The 27,816-nt window shown below is 44.3% G+C and overlaps 1 protein-coding gene across 4 annotated transcripts; it reads left to right on the top strand.

The window, feature by feature from the left end:
* The first annotated feature begins 94 nt into the window (after nucleotides 1-94).
* FAR1 (fatty acyl-CoA reductase 1) lies at nucleotides 95-27,816 on the top strand. 4 transcript variants are annotated; one of them, XM_075567408.1, is made up of 11 exons: nucleotides 95-327; nucleotides 5,195-5,370; nucleotides 6,315-6,494; nucleotides 9,704-9,881; nucleotides 10,593-10,637; nucleotides 10,718-10,845; nucleotides 10,951-11,018; nucleotides 13,345-13,516; nucleotides 19,794-19,923; nucleotides 24,974-25,101; nucleotides 25,625-27,816. In XM_075567408.1, the coding sequence occupies exons 1-11, from the start codon at nucleotides 139-141 to the stop codon at nucleotides 25,785-25,787; spliced, it is 1,557 nt and encodes a 518-aa protein (XP_075423523.1). In that variant the 5' UTR covers nucleotides 95-138; the 3' UTR covers nucleotides 25,788-27,816. The 4 variants fall into 4 exon arrangements, with proteins under 4 accessions (XP_075423523.1, XP_075423524.1, XP_075423521.1 ...); XM_075567409.1 differs by having other exon boundaries at nucleotides 96-327; nucleotides 10,718-10,836; nucleotides 13,345-13,472; nucleotides 19,765-19,923; XM_075567406.1 differs by lacking the exon at nucleotides 13,345-13,516 and adding an exon at nucleotides 12,333-12,504 and having other exon boundaries at nucleotides 96-327.

Genomic DNA, 27,816 nt, shown 5'->3' with positions numbered 1-27,816 from the left:
TAAGGGGGTGGGGAGAGCAGACGGGGGCGCAGACTGAAAAATTAGCGCACCCCTCAGGTAGGGGACACTATAGCTGGTAAAAAGGTGTTCTGTGCAGCTCATGAATTCCCTTTTGTGTGTTTTAGGACTTGGTTCAACATGATATCCATACCAGACTTCTACAAAGGGAAGAATGTGCTCATCACAGGAGCAACAGGGTTCATGGGAAAGGTTCTGCTGGAGAAACTCCTGAGGTCATGCCCCAGCGTCAAGGCGGTTTATGTCCTGGTCCGACCCAAAGCCAGCCAGAAGCCTCAAGAAAGAGTTACCGAAATGATGGGCTATAAGGTAGGCTGGAGAACTGAAGCAGCCTATTTGTCGCTGTTCTGGTTTCATTTCAATCGGGCTACACACACACCTTGACAATCCACTTTTTTTATTTTCAAGACCACAGCAATATACTTGCCAAAAATATACTATAGAAGAGGTATTAGAATATTTAAGTTCTTACCTTGATGTAAAACACACACTTTTGTACAGGGTCTTGTTACAAATCTTGGGAAACAGTTCACTGTGCGGTTAAGATTGTACATCTAAAAGTACAGAGATCTGCGTTTACAAATCTAAAGCATCTTGGTTTCAATTGTTGTGTTAAGGAATCTGAATGCTTGGCAGCTTCTTTGATACTTGGGGAGTTTCCCGAAGCTCATATTAATGGGCCTTGGAGCTTGGTCCCACGGATAAGGACATTTATGTCAGCAGTGAGGTCCGATATAGCTCCTCAGAGCTTAGGAACTTCCAGCCATGGTGTGCAAGAGGACTACTTCCTGACTCCAGGAAAGAGATGGAGACTATATATAAATTGTTTTTTGTTTTGTCCCGTTCCAGTTTAACAGTACAGCCTATTGTGTGTGTGTGTGTGTGTATGTGTGTGTGTGTGTGTGTGTGTATCAGTCAGCTACTCTTAGTACTTTGAGTGGAATAAAATCCAACCATCATTGGCATGTGCAGCTCATGCCGTGGAAAGGTTTCAATGACAAAAATAACTCTTCAGTCATATAAGTAATGCTTCATTGGAAAGGATTTTGATTCGCTTACGCATGTTGCATAATTTAAATGTTACTGTCCATCTCTGTCCTTGGCTGTAGGCTTTTCTGTTTGACTGCAGAAGGTAACCTTTGAATCGTGCAGCAATTTATTGGAGATGTAACGACGTTTGACCTGTTAACTGTATTATTTATTTATAAAGCGTCAACATATTGTGCAATGGTATACATACAATAAACAGGATGGCATACAAAGTAAGAACAAATGAATGCAACCGATACAGTAGATACTGAAGACCCTGCAGGTGACTGCTTTCAATCCTGAAAGAAGTAAGGAGCACGGTTGAAACGGAAGGTGTAAGGAGCTTCCCATGTCTGTGTGCCTCAAGGTGGAGTTTCAGGGGTGCGGCTGTCACGTAGGCTTCCCTGGAAAGGTGTGTTTTCAGGGAGCTTTTAAAAGTCTTGACAGCTATGGTAAGAGTGGGGAATTTCCGAACAAGCCCCATCAGACGGTGCAGCACGGGATTAAGTCCTGTAGGCGGGAGTGAGGGGAGATTACAAAAGAGGTGGATGTTATGGACAGAGTGGAGAGAGGGGCTTTCAGTGGTGTATTTGGAGACCAGACCTCCAATGTAAATGACGTGTGGGGGGGGAGGGGGAGAGCAGCATGATTGAGATCTTTTGTATGTCCGAGCTAGGATTCTGAATTCAATTCTATAGCATACGGGAAGCCAGTTTTGGGATTTGCAGAGTGGAGCAGAAGGTGAAGAGCGGTGAGTGAGATAGGAGTCTGGCAGCAAGATTTTGGATGGATTAGACCAGCGGTGCGCAAACTGTGGGGCGCGACCCCCAGGGGGGGCGCGACACTGCCGACGGGGGGTGCGGGGTTTACAGAGGCCCCGCGCGCTTCCCGAAGGCACTTAAATTAAGTGCCGGGGGAGCTGCAGGGCCTCTGTAAACCTAACTTACGGTGGCTCCGGTGGCTTCCTCCCTGCGGCGCCATGGCAACGCGGCGTCAAAATGACGCTGCGAGGTCATGTGACGTCACGTTGCTATGGCAACGTGACGTCATTACGCCGGAGCGCGGGTAAGTTGGGGTTGGGGGGGGCGCGGGAGCGAGGGGACAGCCGGCAGGGGGGCGCAGGGAAAAAAGTTTGCGCCCCCCTGGATTAGACTGTGGGGTCGGTAGGATGAGGTTGCAGTAGTCCCTATGGGACATGAGTGAGGGAACGCGTTTCTGGCAACTTCAGAGAGGGTGTATTCTAGCAATATTTCGTAGATGGAGGAGGCGGGACTTAATGTGAGGAATGTGGTGTTGACAAGATTGTGACGTGAAGAAGAGTTTGGGTGACAGTGGTAGGGGGGAAAGAAAGAGTTTTTTGTTAGGCTTCAGGTAGCAGCGCGATATCTAGGAAGTGATAACTGAAAGACGGTTGCTGACACAATACTAGGGGAGAGGTGGTAAGAGGAAGGTAGATTTTGGTGTCTTCATCATAGAGATGATACTGAAAGCCAAGCGAGAGAGGGAGAAAAGCTTACGACTGGGTCTTGTGGGACGCCAACAAAGTGAGTGTAAAGGAGACCACCAGAGAAGGAAACCCTACAGAAGTGGTGTGATGGGTTAATAATTGTGATACCTGTTAAGGTTTTGCAGGTTTACTGAATGCACCCAGTTTGTATGTAGTGTTGCTTCAGTGAGGTCTCATAGATACCATCGTTTGTGTATGATGATGCATGAACATTTTGCACATGGTTAATTAGGTTTTAGAGGCCGACTGCAGTATGTTTTCCTGGCTACACAGAGCTTCTCATTGCTTATAGTTATACCGACTAAGAAACCTCGCAAAGCTTATAATCCATGAGAAACTTGGAAAAGCTTGCACACTATTACACACTCTGCAAGTTGTGGTAAATCAGAAAGTTTGCAAACAATTCAACATCTACAAGATCTTTTATAAGCCGTATTTTTTAAATAAAAGATTTGCAGTGCAGTGTATCCTTTTAATAATTAACTGAACTATGTAAATAGAGAAGGATTTTCACAAGTACAGAGTTGCTTCTAAATGAACCATAATTGAGCAATGTCTTGCTTAAAGCGGCAGTCTAAGCTGACTCTTTCTTACATAGGATTGAAGCAGGGGGTCTCTGGAGCTGAACCCCATTAATTTCAGGTCTGTTGACCCCTGCTTCTGGAGATTCTTACCTCCGTAGGGGTAGCCGCTCTGCTATGTGGTTCATGTAATGGCGGAGTTTAAAAACTCCCGCGCCCCGCAGGGCCAGTAGGAAGCTGCAGTGTTGTCCGGTGCGGCTTCCTATTGGCCCGGTGACCGGGGGCTTTAAACTCCACAAAGATGCTTGCCTCCATGTGGGAGGGTGGGGTGGGGGGAACTATTCATCCCACGGGCAGTACTAAGGACTCTGGGCCATCCCTTAAGACTGGAGGAAAGGAAATTTCACCAGCAACAAAGGAAAGGGTTCTTTACAGTAAGGGCAGTTACAATGTGGAATTCATTACCCATGGAGACTGGGCAGATACAATAGATTTGTTCAAAAAAAGTTAAACATCTTTTTAGATGGGAAAGGTATACATGGATATACCAAATAAGTATACATGGGAAGGATGTTGATCCAGGGATTCTTGGAGTAAGGAAGGAATGAATTTTTCCCCTTTAATGGGGTTTTTTGTTTGTCTTCCTCTGGTTCAATAACTAAGTATAGATATAGGATAAAGTATCTGTTGTCTAAATTTAGCATAGGTTGAACTTGATGGACCTATGTCTTTTTTCAACCTCGTCTACTATGTAACTATGTAACTTTATTACCTGGTAAGGCAGGAGATAGACCTGGCCATTTGGTGCAAGATATGCAGGCAACAGCCAAATTCCTGTATTCCAAAGGCACAACCAGCAAAGGGTTAATGTCCTCATGTAAAAAGAACAGATGTGGTGATTCCCTCCGTAATTACCAAATGCTGTATTATATCAAGCGCGTACGCACGGCAATGAAAAATACCTGTCTTTCTATGACAGTGTATCCACTACCGACGTGCGCACAGCAGACAGCGTTGGCGCGCCAGCTTGGTGGAAATACAAAGACATTTGCCGTGCCATGTGACACTGTGAGACAACCACAGTGAAGCCTACCATTGTGACGTAATGGCCACGCCTCCTTGCCGCACGCATCATCGTTTGGTCTATAGGCGCTAAATGCGCGTGCAACATCGCGCAAGCACCTAGTATAATACATGCCTTAGTCTTCAGGAAGTACCCTGAGGCATACACATGCTCCTCTGTATGACTTGTGCTAGCCCAGGGCTCTGCAAAGATTGCAATTAAACATCAGCGCTTTGATTTCTATGAATTATGTAAGGCTCTTTGTATTGCATTATTTGTAACCTAATGCATCTGTTAAGAACTTTCTAATAATTATTGTGCTTTCTCCATTACTGGTTTAACCCCAGAGAGCCACGTTTCTGACGCTCTATTAGCAGCTCTGCTTAGGACCATGAATAAATGGCCGTAAATAAACTTAATGGCTGATAAAGCTTATAAAATTAGAAATATATATTTAAAAATACTTTTATACCTGTCAAATTCTCCAATTCCCCCCCCCCCCCACCACACCGTTTTAAACATATTTTCTGCTATTAGTTAATTTCTAGGAAAGATATTGTCGTTATTACACATGTATCCGTTTGTAAAGTGGTAGATGTAACCCTGTGTCCCCGCTATGGCAAGGGTGCGCAAAAGGGCGCAAGATTTAAATTAAATGCCGGGGACCACGCGAGGCCTCATGTGACAGCATATAACGCTTCAGAAAAGGTAAGTGGGGGGCTGCGAGCAGGCAGGGTGGGCGCAGGCCAAAAAGTTTGCGCAGCCCTGCCCTATGGACATAGCGACCACATCATGGGGTGTGGCCCTCCCAGGGCACCACGTAACAGTGCTGTAGTTGCCACATCATAAAATGTCCGCTCTGTGCAGGACGTGACTTACAATGAAGAGGAACGCGGCGGTGACACTACCCTTCCGGCCCTGAAAGGGTTAAACACGGCTTTTCAAAGAGAGACAGCAAGGAATGAGCATCTATTTCCAGTTTTAATGGAAACCATTACTGTATGTCTGCTAACGCCATTCTCTCTCTCCTCTCCTCCCCCCCCCCCCCCCACACAGCTGTTTGACCGGCTGAGAGATGAACAGCCGGACAGTACAGAAAAAGTGATTGCCATCAGTAGTGAACTGACACAGCCAGAACTTGACCTCAGTAAGGAAGACCAGGAAACCTTAATAGACTGCATAGATATCGTTTTCCACTGTGCGGCCACTGTCCGGTTCAATGAATCGCTCAGGTAAGTTTGCTGCGGTTCAACTGTTTCATTCCCCCCCCCCCCCCCAGCATTACTGACAGAAACCTGTGAGCAGGAAACTAGGAACATGGGTAGAAATGTCTTATTTTTAGCGCTTGCAGCGGCAGGGCTGCCTACTTGGTATGTAAGCGGTGTGACCTATTGGTTGGAAGTATTAATTCCCATCTTAAAGCTGCAGTTCAAGCTGTCGTTTAAAAATAAATTCCATGCAATATATGCATTAACACAATCTGCACACTGGCAAGTGATCAGCTAAGGTGCTGATCGATCTGTTCTCCTGTAATTGATCAGCAAAGATTCGCCTCGGCTTTCACTAAATGCATGTTGGGTCCTCTTCTGCTGCACTGACAGCCAAAGTTCTGTGAGATAGATCATGTGACCAGGCAGGCACAAGATTCAATTGGTTCACTGCTAGAGAGAGGGCAGGGCTCACAAATGTGATGGTGTTTCAGAAGGGGAAGGGGATGTGACTTTGTATATGGTTGCTATAGGCACAAAAATGCCTGTTACATTAGAATTCATTACAAATGTCTTTAAAATGGTTTTATTTTTATTGTTTTTAAATGCTACAAGTATTTTCTCCTCGTATAGAACTGATTTATTTATATATATATACACACACACACACACACACACACACACACACACACACACACACACACACACACACACACACACACACACACACGGGATATTGCTTTAACTGTGTGTGTACATGTTGAAATGACCACCCTGAGGACTGCATGGTTCATGCCTGATTCCTCACTCCCCTCACCAACCAATGAGCTCTGCAAGGAATCCTGTACGTAGAAAGCGGAGTGAGGGCCTGATTGTCGTGTGTGCACAATCTCAGGTGCTGTTTATTTTTAAGATCTGTGCTTCCGTTTTAAGCTTTTCATACCTTGTCCGTATGTCCCCCCTTGCAGAGACGCTATGCAGTTAAATGTTATTGCAACACGGCAAGTTCTTTACCTAGCCCAGCGGATGAAGAAGCTGGAGGTGTTCATACATGTTTCCACTGCCTATGCAAACTGCAACCGGAAGCAAATTGAAGAGATTGTGTACCCGCCGCCCGTGGATCCCAGGAAACTCATTGAATCTTTAGAGTAAGCGCATTTTCTGGATCACTCTCTTAGTCTGTTGGGCAACACATGGGATTAGGTATACGTGACTGGGTGTCTTAAAGATGGTCGTCCCTGGGAATAGCCATAGTGGTTGGACGCAAAGACGGTTCGAGGTTTTTAAGTGTACATTTTAAATGCCTACAAATCCATGTGGTTAAAGCACTGCAATGATTGTGTTTTACATATTTTTCAAGGCACGGTGCTTTTAAATCTTTAATTAAATGAAAACAAGCTGGTTCATGCTTCAGTGAAGCCTTTTTTCAGCATCATATTCATACAAGGATATTTATCTGAGCCTTGCGAAGGTGTTGGTGTGGCAGTAGCATGCTTTGCACTTCTTGGATCAGTCACTTGATTCCTCAGGGAATTAATCTAGTGACTTGCTTGGTGGGAATCGAACTACAAAGGTCAAACCCTAAATGGTGTGTGTGTGTGTGTTTGTCGGGGGGGAGGGGTCGGTATTCAGGGGAATCGGGGCACACAGTAAACGACGTAATCCACGGGACAGGGTGCTGTTGCACAGACATTAAAGTATAATGTAGAAAATCCCATATATGGTACAGTGTGCTTATCTATTTGTAAGACCTTGGAATTGGGCAGAAAATGTTATCAACTTTATTTTGAATATCAATTCTCTATTGGTGCACCCAGACACGTTACTGGATTGTTACGTGAGTGCTGATGGATATGATTTATTAATGGGCAAATGGATACAGTGAGAGAGTTTATCCATGGCTTTCTGGTGTTTGCTTTGCTCCCGCTAGGTTTTTAAAGTGGGTGATGACCCAAATACTATAGCTAACTCTGTCTGGGATAAGCCAGTCCCTGCTGCATCATGTTGAATAAAAGAAAGGGTGTTGTCTTAGCAGGCAAAACACAAGTCTCTTTTTCATTTGTTTTTCAACAAACTGGAATTGTGGTAGAAGACAAATATTGTCGTGTGTGTGTGTGCACAAGTGTCTTTATATTTATCACTTTTGTAGACTTACTATGATTTCAGTTGTAGAAATAAGTGTTATCACCGGGCGTGTAAAACATTGGTTTTAGAGACATGTCCCACTTTGCCGTTGGTTATTCTGACATGATGGTGGAAGCCTGTTCTCCCTCATCCAGTTCTTGGATAATGACCCTTTTTGTTCTTTTCAGGCCAGTTTTAAAACTTGCTTTACTGCATCTTTGTCCCGAGGCTGACAACTCTCTTGCTTCTAACAACAACCTCAATAAAACTTTTGCCTTCTGCCCAACCTTTCTTTTCTTTTTTGTTGCGGGTACAAATGTGATCTTGGTTCCCTTTTAAGTAAAGGTAAATACAGCAAATATAAATCTAATCTCGATCATGTGACCACGCCGTCACTTAATGAAGGGTAGGAGTCTCCCTCGTCCTGATGAATCGCGCGTGGAGCGCAGAACACTATTTCTCCGACAAAAACGAGCAATTTGATTACTTCGTAGCTACTGCGTTCTGAGACCCAGACACGAAAGCGTAGTAGCGATATCCTTGGGCACCCAAATGGTTATCGTGCGATGAAAGGTGTATTGAACTGTCCCTGTAGATAAATTAATGTGATGCTAGTGAGCATGAGCCGTCAAGGTTTTTGAAAGCCTTCCCTTTTAAACATTGTCGGTCTGTCTTTCATCTCTATCTATAGTGTTTCCCCTCCACATTTCCAAAAACTCCATCTAAACTTGTAATCTAGTACGTGGGCGCACGGCGTTGCACGTGGTGTGCGCATTTAGTGTCTGTAGGGCAAGCGTGACACGTGCGGATAGGAGGCGTGGCTGTGACGACATCACAGCGTTGGGCTGCACTGTGATTGACTCACAGCGTCGCGCGTAAATCAAATTTCTTGTGTTTCCTGAGATCTTCCTCGCCACCGCTCCGTGGCCGCGCGCGCGTCCCAACTATAGCAACGTCGGGCTCACACAGGCAATTATCATTGGCGCGCACTATATTACAGGCCTAACACCCGGTAACAGGCGGGGCACCTTTAAAATTCACAGGGAGAGGCAGGAGGAAGACTTGCCACTTTAAACATTTTATTTATTACTCCTCACATTCATGTCTCTGTGTGAGAATCCTGTTCCTGTCTCTGCAACTGACCCCTCGGCATATTTACCATGCAAGGCAAATATTCCAATGTTACCGGGGCACCATGGCTGGACCAGGATGGTCACAAATACATACGTGTCTCTCTCTATTTGGGGCATTACACATACTTTTTTCTTTCTTGAAAGTCCTGCCAAAAATAACAGGCTGCAGTTATATTTAACCAGGTGTTTAACTTTATAGGACTCCCTAATTATTATAAGGTACAAAAAAACCTTTATTTTTGGGGCGGGCGAAATTACCGCTTTATCCCATTTGCAGATCCAGGTCAGGAAGCAGATGACGTTGTGGCTTCCTATTGAATGACTGTGGCTGCCATGTTTTAAATAACTATGTAACTACCCCAGAAAACAGATTGGGGGGTGGGGGGGGGGGGTTACCCAGAGCTGGAACTAGCGCGCTTCAACTTTGCTGGACAAATTTCCCTCCACCACCCCTCCCCGTTTCAATACCGTTAACTATTTCAATTTGGGACGGGATTGCTCCTTTAACAATGGAATCTCCAATAAATATAATGTGACTAGGAACTGATACTAAACACTGTACTGGGGGCTCCTGCAATGGATTTTCACATGGAAGGGGTTGCATATCCTCAGCGTAACCTTGAAACAAAACAGCATTGCCATGTTTAGCAGGAGGTCACATACTCGAGCGGCTTTTTAATGCATCCACATTAAGCAATGATCAGAGCCAAGAAAATGTGGTGAAACAACGTTCAAAACCTGATCCACTTCTTTCCCTTTTTCTCTCCTGACTTACCAAACTGGTAAATACTTTGTTTCCCACTAGATATTATGCAGAGTATCCGTTACTTTAAATGGGAGAGTTTGCAAGTGGCTGGCAGTGTCTCGACAGATCTAGCTGTCTAAAGCAGCCATTCATCAGAACACAAAGGGTGGAATTCATGAAATGTGCGGCATGACCGTAGGCAGAATACGCGGTATTCTTTCGCATGAAAGGTCGGGAAGACTAGGGACATTCTGCTGCCCTGTACTGTACGAAAATGTTAATGCATTTACCTCCCCTGTTCAACCTCTTCCTATTCATTTTGTTTTTAACATGACAACGTTCTGCCTTTGGACAGATGGATGGACGACAGCCTGGTTAGCGACATTACTCCAAAGCTGATAGGCGACAGGCCGAATACCTACACCTATACGAAAGCACTGGCGGAGTATGTAGTGCAGCAAGAAGGCAGCAAGTTGAACATAGCCATTGTTAGACCGTCTATTGTCGGTGCCAGCTGGAAAGAGCCATTCCCTGTAAGTGAGCCCTGTATTAACATTTGATGTATTCCTAATCCCTGCTGAACACACTGCTCAGATTAATACCAGGCATCCTTCACCATCAGATGTACTTAATACTCTGTAAATATAACATTTTCTTAGTGCACTTTTTTTTTTTTTTTTTTTGGTTAGGCTGTTGTATCATGTCACTAATAACGTAATATTTTTATGGTGTGCTTGAATTGCATGATGGGAAGTGCTGCGACATAAAGTATTAATTGGGGCTGTGTTAAAAGGCGCAGCTGAACATAGGAATTGGTGACAAACGAGGGCCACTTATTGGCCCACTTACTCTGCACTTTTCCCAAAGCTTTCTACTGCCAGTATTGGCTTTTTGTATAAATCAGGGGTGGCCAACTCGCAGGGCCACCAACAGGTCAGGTTTTCAGGATATCCCTGCTTCAGCAGAGGTGGCTCGGCCGCCTGTGCTGAATGAGTGGCTCAGTCGTTGACTGTGCTGAAGCAGGGATATCCTGAAAACCTTACCTGTTGGTGGCCCTTGAGTACTGGCTTTGGCCTCTCCTGGTGTAGATGAGTGTCTGGTGTTTGAGAGGTGTTAAACTGCGTTTATTTGCATTGCCTCCATCAGTTTTTGCCTTTCCGGTTATGATGGTGAGAGTCATTTTCTGAAAGTTGGTTGCAGTGGAATTTGAGTTAAATATGTGTTTTTTTCCCCCCTTCACGCAGGGATGGATCGATAACTTCAACGGTCCTAGTGGTCTTTTCATCGCTGTAAGTACCCCCCTCCAGATCCTTAAGTTAGGTCTTTCTACCTGCTGTGCATTCTCTGAAAGGGACTGTGTGTTTTCCAGGCAGGAAAGGGAATTCTCCGAACCATGAGGGCTTCCAACAATGCAGTGGCAGATCTCATCCCCGTCGATGTAGTTGTCAATACAACTTTAGCAGCCGCCTGGTACTCTGGCGTTAATAGGTACAGCAGGTGACACTGGTTTATTTTAATACCGTGCTTTATGAAAATATGGCTGAAATACATTCTACAAACCTGCCATGTTAATGTATTTCTCTTTTCTCTTGTTTCTTTCAGACCTAGGAATATTATTGTGTACAATTGCACCACCGGCGGTACCAATCCTTTTCACTGGGGGGAAGTTGGTATGATCTCCGATTTTTTTTTATTTATTCCATTTGCAAACCATGGCATTTGTCGCCCGATCTTTTTAAACGCGTTATTAGAGTTGGCCGTGTACGGGACCTCTGCTCGTAATTTTACCAGTAATATATTTCCTGTAGGGTGTTGCTGGGCCCTTCCAGCAGTAACTGTTCTTTAAGATGCGATATTAGTTCAGCATTTTATAATCTCATACCTAATTATGTATAGAAGGAACGTATAATCTGAACCCAAGTGACATTTTATTAAAACAAAACTAATAAAATAGATCTTGTTCAGCCCTCAAGTCCCCCCCCCCACACCCCAAACAGGTCAGGTTTTCAGGATATCCCAGCTTTAGCACAGTTGGCTCAATCAATCACTGCTTCAGCACAGCTGGTGCAGTCTTCAACTGAGCCTCTGATTTGAGCCACCTGTGCTGAAGCTGGGACATCCTAGAAACCTGACCTGTTGTGGGGGCTTGCGGACTGGAGTTGAGTGCTCCTGCCTTAATGTACCGTGATCAAATAATTGGTGTTACAAGCAAAGCCGTGTAGCCCACTTTATGCGGAGAAGGGTTGGAAGGGATTGTACTGAAATACTTTATAACCTTCTCGGCTGAATGCACTAAAATCTTATTCAAGTGCACTATGAAAATATATATATATGTTTAGTTAGAAAGCGGGCAGTGTGTTAATATGTAGAATTATTTTACAATGTACAAGTTGTTTGCCTGTTTGAAGTACAAACCTAATGCATAAGTAACTTAATGTAAAATATTACAACATTTTCTCATAAAACATTAACAATGTTACCTAATTATTTTTCCCACACAGACCACGGGTGCAAACACAAATGTCTAATTATAGGAATTATATCTATATGTGACCTAATTAATCCTCTAAGCAAATAAAGGGACTAAAGTAAATATGGTTCTAATTAATTTACGTTTAGTTTTGCGTAAGATTACAATTGCAATTTAGATAAATGATGGCTTGAAGTCTGAAAGAGGAACAGAAAAAGATAGGCTACACACAGGGATGCATAAAGCCGAGCATTGGCAGCTAATATGCTAAGTAACACCTAATACATTTTGAGCCCTTATGATAGTGATTAATTGAACATATTAAACCAACTAGCTTACAGCAAACTCTCTGCCATGATAACCGTTCTTATCTAAGTTACATTAGGCAGAGCTATGGCATGTTTAACCCATGTAGCCATCTTTGTATTTTACTATTCATTTCAGTAATACTGTAACAATGATATATGTTGTGAGTTCATTACATGGTGATTATTGCACAACTTCTCTTTCTCAGAATACCATGTAATATCCACTTTCAAGAGGAATCCTCTCGAACAGGCCTTCAGGCGGCCCAATGTTAATCTAACCTCCAATCACTTTTTATATCACTATTGGATTGCTGTTAGCCATAAGACCCCAGCATTCCTGTATGATCTCTACCTCAGGATTACTGGAAGAAGCCCAAGGTAATGGTAACTAGCTCCGTCTTTTCTGTTCCTCTTGCATGTCAAGAAACCAGTGTTCATGAGCCACGCGTAATAGCAATGGGGTTATCCGTGCTTTGTTTGTTGCATAGAAGCATTTCTTATCCTAATAGAAGAAGCATGTTAATGATTTTGATTACTAGGAAGAAATAGATCCTTTACGGGCTGTGATATATTTTTACTGGATCAACAAAGTTCATTTCTAGATTGTTTATCGTCATCCTAAATAAAGGTCCCTTCTTGGGCACCTCTGTTTTTGAAAGTTCATACAACAGCAATCGACAATAGTTGGTCCTTTTTTTAAAAACTTTTTTATTATTATTATTAAATTTCTTGCAAATTTACATTTTAGCTTTCCTATTTTTTTTCCTTGATCAAATTCTTACCTTGGGAAATTCCCCAGAAGATTTACATTTAGCAGAATGATGAAGGTGTTGAGGTCTGGCCGGTAATGGTCACAGACAGGGGACTTCCTATTTTCTGGGTGTGACACCTCCCTGATCCCCTGCAGCAATCTCTTATAACAGTTTGCTTTGGGCACCTTACTTATACGTAATAAATGCTCCCTGCATGTTTTAAGGATTGTGCTGCTTGAGAAGAACTTGCATACTGTAGGTGATTGCGTTTTGTTATTGCTGCTCAAATTCGTTGCTCAGCCTCAACCCTGATAGTTGGTCCAGCAAAAGTAATTTCCTCCTGTGAATGATCTGATGAGCACAAATCCTTCACCATGTTTGTTTTGAGTCCTTGTTAAGACATCTTAATTTTCAGGTCCAACTATGTACGTTTTCTCACTACATCTGATCCTTATTTTTCCTTCAGAATATTATGTAAATGTGTCCTTCAAGATGAACCCTTTAGAACAGACACTCAGGCGCCCTAATGTTACCCTCCGTTCCAACCCTCTTTTGCATCATTACTGGACGGCTGTCAGCCACATAGGGCCTGCAGTGTTGTTTGATGCATTTCTCAGGTTGACAGGTCAAAAACCCTGGTAAGGAGGTTGCATTATAAAATCATTATGAGGTGCAGTTAACCTGGTGGAGGCGCATTGAGAAGACTCGGGCTCAATGGTATTAAACGGATTTAGGCCGGGGGGGAGGGGTGGCCGGGAGGGGGGGTGGCCAGGGGGGGGGGGGGGTGGGTTGATGTTTTATTCCGCCAAGTATGTTGAAGGTTTCCACTGATCTCGGCCCTTCTTCCAAGAGCGGCCAACTCCAGTCCTCAAGGGCCACCAACAGGTCAGGTTTTCAGGACATCCCTGCTACAGGACAGGTGGCTCCATCAGAGGCTCAGTCGAAGACTGCACTACCTGTGCTGTAGCAGGGATATCCTGAAAACCTGACTTGTTGGTGGCTCTTGAGGACTGGAGTTCGCCACTTCTACTCTTGGACACACAACCTTAGAATATCAAATAACTTTGCATTATAGCAAATCAGTCACTTATCACAGCAGTGTTCCAATAGTCCCTTGTTTTGTTTGGTAAAGATGATGCTACTGCTCTATTTCCCTGTAGGATATGTTGTTTTCACTATATGTTACATATTTATTCAGCAGAAATTCCTACAAGACATTAGATGTCGCATGTTTAACATACATTCTTTTTAATTCGTTCCTCAAATCCCCTGTTTGTTCATACAACGCGTGCCGTGTAATGGGCGATGTAATTTAGCTTCTCTATTTAGCGCAGCAGGTTTTGATAATCGGTATATTATTTATATGAATATTTACTTTCCAAGAAAGTGGAACACTAATGGGGTAAATGTAATGAGACCTTTTTATTTTCTTGAGGCTGTGTTTGTAGGCGTACATGACATAGAAACTCCTTCCTTGTTAGTGGTTCCCTGTGCTATGTTCATGGTGCACACGGTCTCATTTTGCTGTAGAGAATTCTTGGTCATTATCTCAGCTCCCGATTTTTATAGAAACACTCCAGCACAAAATCAGCAAACGTTGGAATGTTCCATGCAGGGCTCCTACTGGGACCACTTTGTTCCTAACTGGGTTACCTTTAAGTATTCTCCTTGCCCAACCATTCAGCCAGACTTAACTTCTACACCTGGAAACGTACAATGGATTTTTATGAATAGAGAGAAAAACTATTTCATTTAATAATGCCATTTTTCCACTTAATTATTTGATTTTAGAAAGATCTGACATTGGGGAATATTTTTAGCTTTCCTATTTAAGCAATTGGATGCGGTTTACTCAAATATTGATACTCTTGTGCCATCACGCCTGTCAGCCTTCTCACGATCAAAGGTGTTACAGATAAGCGACTTGCGTTTACTGTCTGTAAAATGTACTTTAAACAAAAAAAATACGTTGCTTTGGAATTGCCTCCTGTATTAAATATTTCAGCGTAAGACATAATCTCATTGCCCATTATGGCAGAAGTTTTGTTACTTCCAGGTACCACGTATAGTCTGGTTTCTCTAGAATGTATAACGTAAGAAAGTGAGAAGAATGAAGATATTTACACTGTTGCTATTCTGCATGCTTTGCTTCTGTACATTTTGATATGACTGAAAAGGAATTGATTTTCTAGTTTCCTGGGAGTGGGTAAGAACTAACATGTTTGTTATTTTGCAATCAAATGGCTAAGTTGTATGCATTACCAAACAATATAATGTGTTAAATATTGCGGTTCATTGCTGCCCATAATATCTGTGTGAGAAAGCACGGACACTCTCCGACTGTGATGTCCCTCATTTACATGATGTGCCGGTGCTGTTGTCCTCATCTGACCCCCTATGTCTTCTTAAACAAGCCTCATATTTCCAGACAGGATCACAAAAAAAGCCTTGGATTGCTTGAAATTACCTCAAACACTTAACCGCCCCCATCCTCCCAAAGCCATTTGGGACCAGGGGTTTCATTTCCGCCTAGCTCCCTGCTTCCATCATTCACATCCGCCTAGCTCCCTCCTTCCACCGTTCACATCCGCCTAGCTCCCTCCTTCCACCGTTCACATCCGCCTAGCTCCCTCCTTCCACCGTTCACATCCGCCTAGCTCCCTCCTTCCACCGTTCACATCCGCCTAGCTCCCTCCTTCCACCGTTCACATCCGCCTAGCTCCCTCCTTCCACCGTTCACATCCGCCTAGCTACCTCCTTCCACCGTTCACATCCGCCTAGCTCCCTCCTTCCACCGTTCACATCCGCCTAGCTCCCTCCTTCCACCGTTCACATCCGCCTAGCTCCCTCCTTCCACCGTTCACATCCGCCTAGCTCCCTGCTTCCACCGTTCACATCCGCCTAGCTCCCTGCTTCCACCGTTCACATCCGCCTAACTCCCTCCTTCCACCGTTCACATCCGCCTAGCTCCCTCCTTCCACCGTTCACATCCGCCTAGCTCCCTCCTTCCACCGTTCACATCCGCCTAGCTCCCTCCTTCCACCGTTCACATCCGCCTAGCTACCTCCTTCCACCGTTCACATCCGCCTAGCTCCCTCCTTCCACCGTTCACATCCGCCTAGCTCCCTCCTTCCACCGTTCACATCCGCCTAACTCCCTGCTTCCACCGTTCACATCCGCCTAGCTCCCTGCTTCCACCGTTCACATCCGCCTAGCTCCCTGCTTCCACCGTTCACATCCGCCTAACTCCCTCCTTCCACCGTTCACATCCGCCTAGCTCCCTCCTTCCACCGTTCACATCCGCCTAGCTACCTCCTTCCACCGTTCACATCCGCCTAGCTCCCTGCTTCCACCGTTCACATCCGCCTAGCTCCCTCCTTCCACCGTTCACATCCGCCTAGCTCCCTGCTTCCACCGTTCACATCCGCCTAGCTCCCTCCTTCCACCGTTCACATCCGCCTAGCTCCCTCCTTCCACCGTTCACATCCGCCTAGCTCCCTGCTTCCACCGTTCACATCCGCCTAGCTCCCTGCTTCCACCGTTCACATCCGCCTAGCTCCCTCCTTCCACCGTTCACATCCGCCTAGCTCCCTCCTTCCACCGTTCACATCCGCCTAGCTCCCTCCTTCCACCGTACACATCCGCCTAGCTACCTCCTTCCACCGTTCACATCCGCCTAACTCCCTCCTTCCACCGTTCACATCCGCCTAGCTCCCTCCTTCCACCGTTCACATCCGCCTAGCTCCCTCCTTCCACCGTTCACATCCGCCTAGCTCCCTGCTTCCACCGTTCACATCCGCCTAGCTCCCTCCTTCCACCGTTCACATCCGCCTAGCTCCCTCCTTCCACCGTACACATCCGCCTAGCTACCTCCTTCCACCGTTCACATCCGCCTAGCTCCCTGCTTCCACCGTTCACATCCGCCTAGCTCCCTCCTTCCACCGTTCACATCCGCCTAGCTCCCTCCTTCCACCGTTCACATCCGCCTAGCTCCCTCCTTCCACCGTTCACATCCGCCTAGCTCCCTCCTTCCACCGTTCACATCCGCCTAGCTCCCTGCTTCCACCGTTCACATCCGCCTAGCTCCCTCCTTCCACCGTTCACATCCGCCTAGCTCCCTGCTTCCACCGTTCACATCCGCCTAGCTCCCTCCTTCCACCGTTCACATCCGCCTAGCTCCCTCCTTCCACCGTTCACATCCGCCTAGCTCCCTCCTTCCACCGTTCACATCCGCCTAGCTCCCTGCTTCCACCGTACACATCCGCCTAGCTCCCTGCTTCCAAATACGTAAACAAAAATAAGCACTGCACAGGCGTGATTGTTGCTTTAAGCAGGAAGCTGAACATGCAGACACTTCCTCCTGTAAAACCTTGTTTCTCCTTTTTAATGCAGTAAAGCTCTTTCAGTATTTGGGTCACTGTAAGGTAATATAATGGGCTCATATGTTCCGAACCATCTCCCTAGTGGCGACATTTGCATTGGAACTTGATGTAGCTGCTTTAGTAATGTAGTTCTAACAAAGAATAGAGCTTCAGTGATACAAACTTCTTCTTTTGCTGTATAATAGCTTTGCAACATAGTCACCAAGCTCATATCAACCAAACCCGCACGCATCCGTTTGCTTGCTTTAGGAACAGCGTGTTTTTGCTGATTTCTTGTTACAGTTTCCTGTTCCCCAATTGCTTGTGTGTAGGAGAACCTGCGAATATGAATTCTTTCCTTGCTGCTTACTCATGTTTCACCCATTCTTTTCCGTCCCGTTGCCACATTCTGCATGTCTCTTATACATCGAGAACCGGATCAGACCCTGCTCCTTGTAGTACTTTTATGCGTTCTACGACAACGCTTTGTTTGGCTATATCTCATTTGTTTTGTCCCTTTCTGCGCTAGTTTCCACGGGTGGAAATCCACTTTTGTGCGACACTGGCAAAGCAGCCTTGCAAGTTGTTTAATTGAGAAGCTGTAGAATAATTAAGCAGATCCACCGCAAGGGCCCCAAAAGTGAATGATTGACTTGTGAGGCACGTTAGGATGAGACATTTTTTCCGGTAAAATCGGTTCTTGGTACTGTAGGCGTTACCCTAAATTCTGCCGCTGTGAGCGGCAACGGTGCATTGTTTTGCTCGCCCCTCCGCTGTACCGGGTCATTGGTGTGAAACGATACTATAATAATCTGGGAGGTCATTTCTAGAACCTGTCCCAGACCACATTTTGAGCCATCTAAATAGACATGGTTTGCAACTGGATGCAGATAGGTTATGTCTGCTTCCAAATGTAATGGTTATCTATGTAAAATAGTGTGGCTGTAAATCTAAGGATAGTGCTCTTGAGATACAAATGGAAAAGACAGTTGAACGTGCTGGAGGCTTATACACACCCTCTTTAACCCCCCCCTCCACACCCCAACCCAAATAGTTTGTAGAAATAGTTCCTATGAACATTTCTGCTCATAACCCAAGAGGTTTCACTGAATAACACTGCAGTGTATGTGCTTTATCCCTAACCCCCTCCTCTGCTTTGAATACCATAGCATTTTTTAATGTAGACAATGCTCAGTCAGTTCTTTCTACGTTATGTGAATGTTGCAAACAGCGATTTGTTTTTCCGACACCGCAAACGGTAACTCGGTAATGTGCTTGCAAAGGCTTCCAACTTTTATTTTACCATCGAGTGTCGTAGCTTTAGAACAGGGGGCCCAACTCCAGTCCTCAAGGGCCACCAACAGGTCAGGTTTTCAGGATATCCCTGCTCCCGTACAGGTGGCTCAGTCTTCGACTGAGCCACTGATTGAGCCACCTGTGCTGAAGCAGGGATATTCTTAAAACCTGACATGTTGACGGCCCTTAAGGACTGGAGTTGGGCCCCCTGCTTTAAAGTATTTTAATTTTTTTTTTAGCAGCAGTCTGAAAAACAATTGCTCTTTCTTTTTTTTTCTTTTCTTTTTTTCCGTCCTTGGGTTGTGTAAAACTCCGGGGACAGAAAAGCATTGTGTTTCTCTCAAAAAAGAGCTAAGGGTTCTGGTATTTGGATGTCTCGTACACATTGGCTGCCAAAGGAACATGTTACACATTACACATGTTTCTGTAATCTCTTCAAACAGCAGAGAATTAAAGTGAAATGCAATATTGTTAGCAGTGTTCACTATCCGTTTGTCTTCGAGCAGATACATGTTGCATTGAAATCCCTGTAGCGTATTAAAGAAATCCAAGGTCGTAAAACATTAAACATTTAGAAATAACTTTGTTGGCCTGAGCAGTAAAATGATGAATGTTTTTGCAGATTGTGTTTTTTGGAATGGCGCAAAACTAATGTTTGACTAAGAGATAATTATATCATTCTTTCTAACTGCTCACAAAGTCATTTCATTTTCCTTGTAGATTTTGTGAGGTTATATGGCAAGATGAGCAACTTCAAAAACCAGGGCTGCCAGACACACCGCTCCATCTAAAATCCAATCACTTAAACATTGCTACACAGCAATGGTGCTGAGCATCCCTTTTCTGGGGAATGGTAGTTGGAATCGCCCAGGCATCGATACATTTTGCTTTTTTATCACCCACCCCCCAGTTGATAAAATGAACCGGTTTGCATGGGTTGGTAATGAAGTCACCGGTGCTGGTTTCTGTGTACAGTGGGGTGTGCTGCACCGTGAGACACACCCAGATTAGTCTCGTGTTGTGTGTTACCTGGCCATTTAGGCGTCCGTCTCTGCCATTCGCTGCTGACCTTTTTATTGTAAATCGCAGAACCAGCTGTTTTTAAGTTGCGTCCTGAATCAAACTACGTGAGTTGATCCGTATACCAATAAACCACAAGATGTAGAGACATTCACTTTCTGCCTTTTTAAAAAAAAAAAATTTCAATCGAGTAGCGTTGTTTGTATCAGTTATTAATTTCTTTCCTCTTTGGTTTAAGGATGATGAAGACCATCACCCGACTTCACAAGGCTATGATGCTGCTGGAATATTTCACAAGTAACTCCTGGGTGTGGAACAATGAGAACACGAACATGCTTATGAACCAGCTGAGTTCAGAAGACAAAAAGGTACACACTGATTCTACTAAAACATGCCTGTGCATGCTGTGTCGTTCTTAATGCACTTCACTTGGATCGGACATACAGGGCAAATATGTACTTAGTACAGGGTTGGACAACCCCAGTCCTCAAGGCCACCAACAGGTCAGGTTTTCAGGATATCCCTGCTTTAACACTGGTGGCTCAGTCAACGACTGCAGCACTTTTGCTGAAGCAGGGATAGCCCGAAAATCCGACTTGTTAATCCGGACATTTTAGGAACACAGACCCAGAAGCAGTCTCATAAAGTGGCACATTTTTTTTAATGCTGTCTAAGCCCCTTACACCTCTGCCTAATGTATTTAATCTGCTTGGGAAATTTAATAAGATATCTGGATTTCATATCAATCGGGCAAAATTGGAAGCGTTAAGTATAAATTTACCAATGGAAGTTGAGAAACTAATGGACATAAATTTTAACTTCAGGTGGCAATCTAATGCAATGAAATATTTAGGGGTTAACATTACAAGAAATTATAATGCGTTGTTGTCACAGTAACTTGTGACAGGGTATAATATACACCAAATATCTGGGTTGAATTGAACACGACTTGGATATAATAAATATAGTTTATTCCTTAAAGAAGGAGAACACATAAGATGATACAAATAACAGACAAGAAATGGACACTTACTTAAGGGTTGGACAATGAAGCAATCAGGTACAGGATTGGCAATTAATTCAGCAATACAGGTTCAAATGAAGACATCACGACAAGACACGAAAGACACTGGCTATAGGGCTGACACTGGTTTATATGTGATTTCAGTCCTATACCCTGGCATTGAGTGCAAGTCATTGGAGGACAATTATCTGCACCCAATCCCTCCTTGCCACCTCACCTGAGAGGAAAAGTAATACCTGCCCACTGGGTGGACATTATTCTATTCGGGCTTATTTCCCTAGCCCCCTTCCCACAAGACTGACGTCGCCCAGTCTGCTTGGGATAGGAAACCCTTTGTTCCAAGGTGTGAAACGCAACACTTATCCCAAGTACCCACGAAAAAATATCCCAAATTCAGAATTCTTTAGATATCTCCAGGTTTGTGCATTCTATAGTAAATTCTCCCCACGCCCGGCGCTAACAAATTTGGAACAGCTCTGTACATTGGTAACAGATAGTAGGGGTTTCACATCTAGAATGTACAAGGAAGTGGTCCGTTCTAGCAAAGATTATTCCAAAAAATTGAGTTCCGTGAAGCAGTGGGCAGATGATTTAGGAGAGACACTAGAGGAAGAATGGGAAAAGATCTTCATAGCAGCAGCCAAGAGCTCCATCTGTACGAAGTTAAAGGAAAACGCATATAAAGTCCTAATGCGATGGTATCTTACCCCCACTAAAACTTTCTAAATTTGTCCCAGATTACTCTCCATTGTTTGGGACACAATGTGGAGAGCCTGCAGACTTGTTTCTTATGCTGTGGTCCTTCCCACGTGTGGCTCCATTATGGGAACAAATTAAGAGATTGGTGTCACGGGAGACCAAGCTTCTTAACACTTTACCATCTAGATCCTTAGAATAAAGCATGAAATAAAATTAATTGTATTTATTTACATAAAGAACACACAACTTGAATTACAAAAATATCACGAATAATCACTTGCAGGAACGGGCCAAAACGAAATAAACTGCTTCTAGAACGAAAGTCCAAGAAATATAGTCTTTAGGTATCAATTCCCAGGAGCGGGGTTGATACACCGCAAAAGACGTGAAACAGTCCTTTGGCTAGGGGCGCAGCTTGCAGTCCGTGTATCGCCGCCAAATTAAATAATTTCGTTCTGCCCTTGCAGAATTCGTTAGCCAGTCCTTAGATCTGACGAAATACTGAGCGGGGTACAAATCCTTGGTTACGATGAAAAACGGATTTTGTACCGCACGCTATCCTTTCAGATGTATTACAAAGAACACTCACCCATGGGCTTATAATACCCTCACATGCCTATCTGGTCAATGGGCAACCAATCTTCGGCGTGGGAAGTAAACTCCCACCTATAGTAAGGTTGCTAACAGTTCTGGCAGCCGGGCAAAGGGTGTCACGGCAGGCTACGGGTCATGCGCTAACTTTTCACCTGACCCGCTTAGCATACCTGGCCAAACCCCCTTGCCCGGCGACAGAATGTCTGGACTGAACTTGGATCGGGTTGGCATGTATTGATGCTCCGGACCTCTGCAGACATCCTGGAGCCATCTCCACAGGGTGTCTCAGAACTCCGGGCCTGCAGTTATGCATCAGTCACTCTGGGATAGCGGATCATAAATTAACCTGGTGCATCCCTAATGTATCCGGGGTCCTGGCTGGCTGACATGTAAATTCCCTGCCTCCCATAACCTTTTAATATGTGAAAACCGGGGCTATTCCCATATATGCGTTTATACACTAGTTACACATAAACTTGTATCAATCCTAATGGGTACTCTCTAACACACTGCATACAAAAAATCAGAAAGTTACAACATTCCTAACCCAAGTTATATAGTTAATTGGGTGAGGGCTTTGATGTGGTGTGTGGTTAAACATTTCCCCCCTGTCTGCGGTCTGTGGTTTGCGGTTGGGAACTCAATGTATCCGTACCAGGTTTCACTTGCTAACAGCAGACGCACTTATCCAATTGACCTTAATTGGATAATGAGACCACCTCTGACACTGTAACAACTCTGAGCCACTTATCTAACCACAAGTCAATTATCCACTTGACTTTGTGGTTATGGCTTTTCCCCTGCTTGTCTTGTGGTTAGCCAGTGAGACAATGTTGCAATTGCCACTGCTCACCGCTAACCACAAGCGCCCTCAACCAATTAACCTCTTAAAACCCGGTTAGAAGGCACTTATGCTTTACGTGCACATTTTCAGACAGGTTATAATACATTTTCAGGACTGCAGAACTGACACTTCAAAAATACTTTGACCCAGGGGCACCCAGCCGGGTATAGCGCCTTTATTTCATGGCCTGGGTACCTCTTCACAGTCACAATTGGCTACAGAGGATTTTTGACCTCACCACTCCCCTAGATCCCTGGCTATTCCTATTAAATAGACACACTGGGACTAGCCAAAGTAGAACATAAATTAATTGCTCATTTTGCTACAGCAACGAGGTGCAAGCTCGCAGCATTATGTAAGCAGAGATTCCATCTATCCCAAAGATTTGCTTTGTCTGCCAGATGGAAAAACTAACACGTTTAGTTAACGACACTGGCGCTAAACATTTAAGTCTGGTCACCATGGCTGGAACAGACATATCCCGGGGGGTGAATGATGTCACCTCCATGCTTTGATAAACACACATGCGTTCTCCTATGACAACGGATTAGATAATTTAGGAGCGAGACATTAAAGGTCAATAACCAAATAGGATAAGGTGAGGCCACTCGAGGCAGAGACAAAACCCAGTGATAGAGGATTGAGAGGACGTCCGCTACAGGAGTGTGCACAGTAGAAGCATCCTGCCTGCATTCGCCCCCACCTCCCTTCCCACCTGTTTTCCCTTTGTATAGTTTGTCCATGTGTCGGTCAGTTTGTCTATTTGTTGTCTATGTCCTTTCTTCTGTATTGCTTTTTCGGAATGGATTGGTCATCTTTGAAAGTACCAGAAAATGTTGTGTTTCAATATGTTAAGATATCAAAAAAAAAACAATAAAATTTGAGTTATAAAAAAAAACACCTGTTGGCCTTTGGCAAGGCAGTTACCTTTGGCCTTGCACTTTCAGGGGGGCCCACGCACTCCCTTCTCTCACCCCTCCTGTCGGAACCGGGATCCAATTTCTGCCCGACAGGAGAGGGGAGAGCTGGAGGAGGGAGCTAGGGAGTCCCTGCATAGTTGCTCACCCCAAGGTGTGTGTCTAGGGGGGTCTCGCCTTCTCTGGAACGGCAGCATCACCCCTCCTCCTGCAGCATGGCATTGTCATGGCGACCCGACATCACATGACGAGATGTCACATACCACCTCCGTGATGTAATGACGCTGCCTGGTGGAGGGACCCCGCTGCCTTGGCCCCCGCAAGAGGTAAGGCCAGCCCAAGTTGGCCACACCTGTATTAAGTGGTGCTACTTCGAAAGACACCCTTTCCGGCACAAGAAGGCACTTTCTGACCCGTTATACATAAGACACCTTTTGTGCCGATAATTGGTCACCGTACCGATACATTGTACTTCCTGAAGGCCTGCACCAGGAGCCCTTCTGCCATAGCCCGTGCGTCATGGCTTTTTGCTGGTTGTGTAGTGTAGATCATGAGCAGAGCTCCACCGGAAGATGCTCCCGTCCTGCTCACGCCACAGTGGTGACCAAACAATCATGTGATCGCAGAGGAGCGTTCCTATGTCCGACAGATGTGCTGAGGCACTCTGGCATTGCAGCCCTTCCGGCACTCAATGGGGTCAAAAGAAATCAAAAAATGTAATTGTATGTAATACGGCCACAGTATTCCCTGCCTGAGCAGTTCTATGTGAAACATTTTAGACTTGCAAACAGTAATTTGGTATCCGAAGCAAATGTCTTTTTTTTTTTTACCAAGGATGGGGTCCAGAGATTTTTTTTTCAATGCCAGAAGCAAAGTCCTTTTCAGTCCTCACAACCGGCATTATTAATGGGCAGTCTTCAGTCAAACTGTTAGCGTTTGAATGTGCAGTTTCTCTCCGCCAGTGGGCAGAGACGATATCCTGGCCATTTTAACTTGCAAAACTCAACTGTTGCCTTCAACCTATTTTCAGTATATGAAATTTTCATGCAGGGTGATTTGGGAGAGATGAAGAATATTTGCTATTAATGTTTATTGCCATGAAATCGGTTAGTCCTATCTCTCCCAGGTGCTTGTGGATTATGTACTGAACTTTATTTTTTATTTTTTATCATGGCAAAAGCAGCAAGGATATTGAATTTTATTCTTCTGCTTTGCAAGTACCTGACCATAAATGCCTTTTTTTTTCCAAATATATAATTTGCATACCTTCATTTATGGGTTTTAATGAAGTTCAGTTGGTTTGCTTCCATTGGAAACTGATGCATTATTATTTTTTGCAGGTTTTTAATTTTGATGTCAGACAGCTGCACTGGGCAGAGTACATGGAAAACTACTGCATGGGAACCAAAAAATATGTATTAAATGAAGAAATGTCCGGTCTCCCAGCGGCACGGAAGCACTTAAATAAGTAGGTCCTATGTTTTTTATTGAAAACAACAATTTCCTGTGCTCGTTCCAAACATTTGATGGATTCCGTGTTTTTGTGTGCGAGTTGGTTTATAAAGGACGGTTTATCCCGCTGTTAAGGAAACTTCTGCATCTTGCAATGTGGCGAGGAGCAGAGAACCTCCAACTTCTCTTTACTTGAAAGGCGTTAATGTGTACAGTGTGTGTGTGGCTGGGGGTGTGTGGTGTGTGTGGCTGGGGGGCTGTGGTGTGTGTGGCTGGGGTGGTGTGTGTGTGGCTGGGGGTGTGTGTTGTGTGTGGCTGGGGGGGGTGGTGTGTGGCTGGGGGTGTGGTGTGTGGTGTGTGTGTGGCTGGGGGTGTGGCTGTGTGTGTGTGTGTATGTGTGTGTGGCTGGGGGGGGGGGTGGTTTGTGTGGCTGGGGGGGTCGGGGGAGTACATATATACATTTGTTTAAAATTATTTAAAAAAAAAAAAAATATTGAATGGTTCAAGCTAATTCTAAGTATCTGGTTTGATTTCCACAGATTACGGAATATCCGCTACGGCTTCAACACCGTCCTCGTGGTGCTTATCTGGCGTGTGTTCATAGCCCGGTCACAGATGGCTAGAAACATCTGGTACTTTGTTGTTAGTCTGTGTTTCAAGTTTCTGTCCTACTTCCGAGCGTCCAGCACCATGAGATACTGAGGACTGGACACTGTATTTGGACATCTATGCATACAGTGGCAAACTGCACAAAACCTGTCAAATGTACTATGTCATGTTCTGTACAGCCACCCCACCATCCCAGGGCCAGAGAACACATTCTGTTTGCGTTATGACATGTCAAGTGTACCTTAAAGATAAACTACACAAGTCAGATTGAACCAGCATTAGAAAGGCGCAAAATTATTTCATAACATTTGATTTTTGCATAAAAATCTTTTCACTTACAGTTAATAATTAAGCGTCACGTTATATTTTTGCCTTATGTGCATGACATTTCGGGCCTTTAACTGTTGACACCCACTGTTTTCCTTTCCCCAAGTTGTTAATGGTGGCGCGCATGGTCTCCGGCACCATGTGGTCCCTGCGTGTGTCGTCGTCCGTTCACAAAGCTGCTGTGCATGTTTCTGCCTTTCACTTTAGTGCAGGGACGGCCAACTGTCGTCCTCAAGGGCCATCAACAGGTCAGGTTTTCAGAATATCCCAGCTTCAGCACAGGTGGCTCAATTAGTCAACTGAGCCTCTGAGCCGCCTGTGCTGAAGCTGTGATGTCCCGAGAACCTGACCTGTTGGTGACCCTTGAGGACTGGCATTGGCCGCCCCTGCGTTAGCGGGCTTGCTGCTTATGATGCCTCTTTGTGAATAAAGCCCTGTTAGTTTGTCTGCCTTTTTTTGAAATCCTCCCTTGTTTGTTACCTCATCTCACTTTCTAACTTTCTCTTGTCCCTTTTCTCTCTCATTCCCTTGAATGCCCTATTTTCTCTCTTGCTTTAACTCTCCTCCCTGCCTCCATTTTATTTCAACGCATGTTGTTTGTTTTTGTTTGTTTGGTTTTTGTATTCACACCATTTTGCCGTGCATTGATTTACAAAAACAAATCGCACCAGGTTTGAACCTTTTCCGTAGTTTTTATATGCATAGGAAATGAATGAATAATGCTGTTTGATCTGTATGTGTTGCATATAACTGCGGTATAACAAAGTGACCACTAAAAGGAATGTCATTGTCGGTTGCTAATTATTTTTTTGTAGTGCTTGTACAATAAAGAATAAACCTCCAGAACTCTTGGTAACATCTTTTACAGTTGCTAATGGATCTCCCCATTACCACTCACTAAGGGATATCCAAAGTCACTTCTCTTTCACTTCTTTTGTTCCAGCGTGGTTTTTTTTTTCTTTATTTTTTCGTTTAACCTGAATTTTGCTTAACCCCCCCCCAGAACAAAACATACAACCCCTGCAAGCACAGAACCCAAACCCACCACACCATATATATTTTTTTTGTCAAAAGGAGTATTATTGGGATTGGACCATGTATATAACAAAAGACAAAATGGCTGCAGCATTAGGGCTTTGTCTTTTGTTTAAAAAACAAAAACAAAACCCCCCCCCTGGTTTAGGAAGTGTTTAATTATTGTACAGGAACTTGATGATCGCTGCAATAAGCAGTGTAATACTTGTCACATTTTTTCCTCCTTTTTACATGTATATTCAGAGATGAATGCATCTCCTTAAATATAATTTATTTAAAAAAAAAAAAAATCATTAACATTCAATTGATTTCCCTGTAAAGCATTATTTGCATAAACATAAAACTTCCCATTTAGAATCTGCTCATAGCATGTACTTAGTTAATTGACTCTTACAAGCCCTTTAGATTCTCGGTATCTTATCTGGTTTGTTTAACACAAATTGCTAATGTAAACATTTGTGCTGAAGTTTAGCTGAGATTTGTGAAACTTGTTCCTACCTAAAATTACATGTAGAGTGCTTAATCGGGGTGTAAGGTTAATTCCAAGGCACCTTATTTTATGTAGGTGTGGGTCTAATTTGGAAAACATTTGAAATGCTTCCCTGTTGAAGCTAAACTGTTTTCTGTAATACATCGTTCAAAATGTCATAGCTTTTACAAACCTGTGTAGCTATTAAATCTCTGCCATGGTTTAGGACCATGCCTTAGCGTGTGAGACCATCCGTAGCTACAAAACATTCAATAAATTGACTTTTTGTGA

Source organism: Ascaphus truei, chromosome 12 (genome assembly GCF_040206685.1).
Source record: "Ascaphus truei isolate aAscTru1 chromosome 12, aAscTru1.hap1, whole genome shotgun sequence".
NCBI lineage: Eukaryota > Metazoa > Chordata > Amphibia > Anura > Ascaphidae > Ascaphus > Ascaphus truei.
Note: the sequence above shows the minus strand (reverse complement) of the source record. Positions and strands in the feature narration are given on the sequence as shown.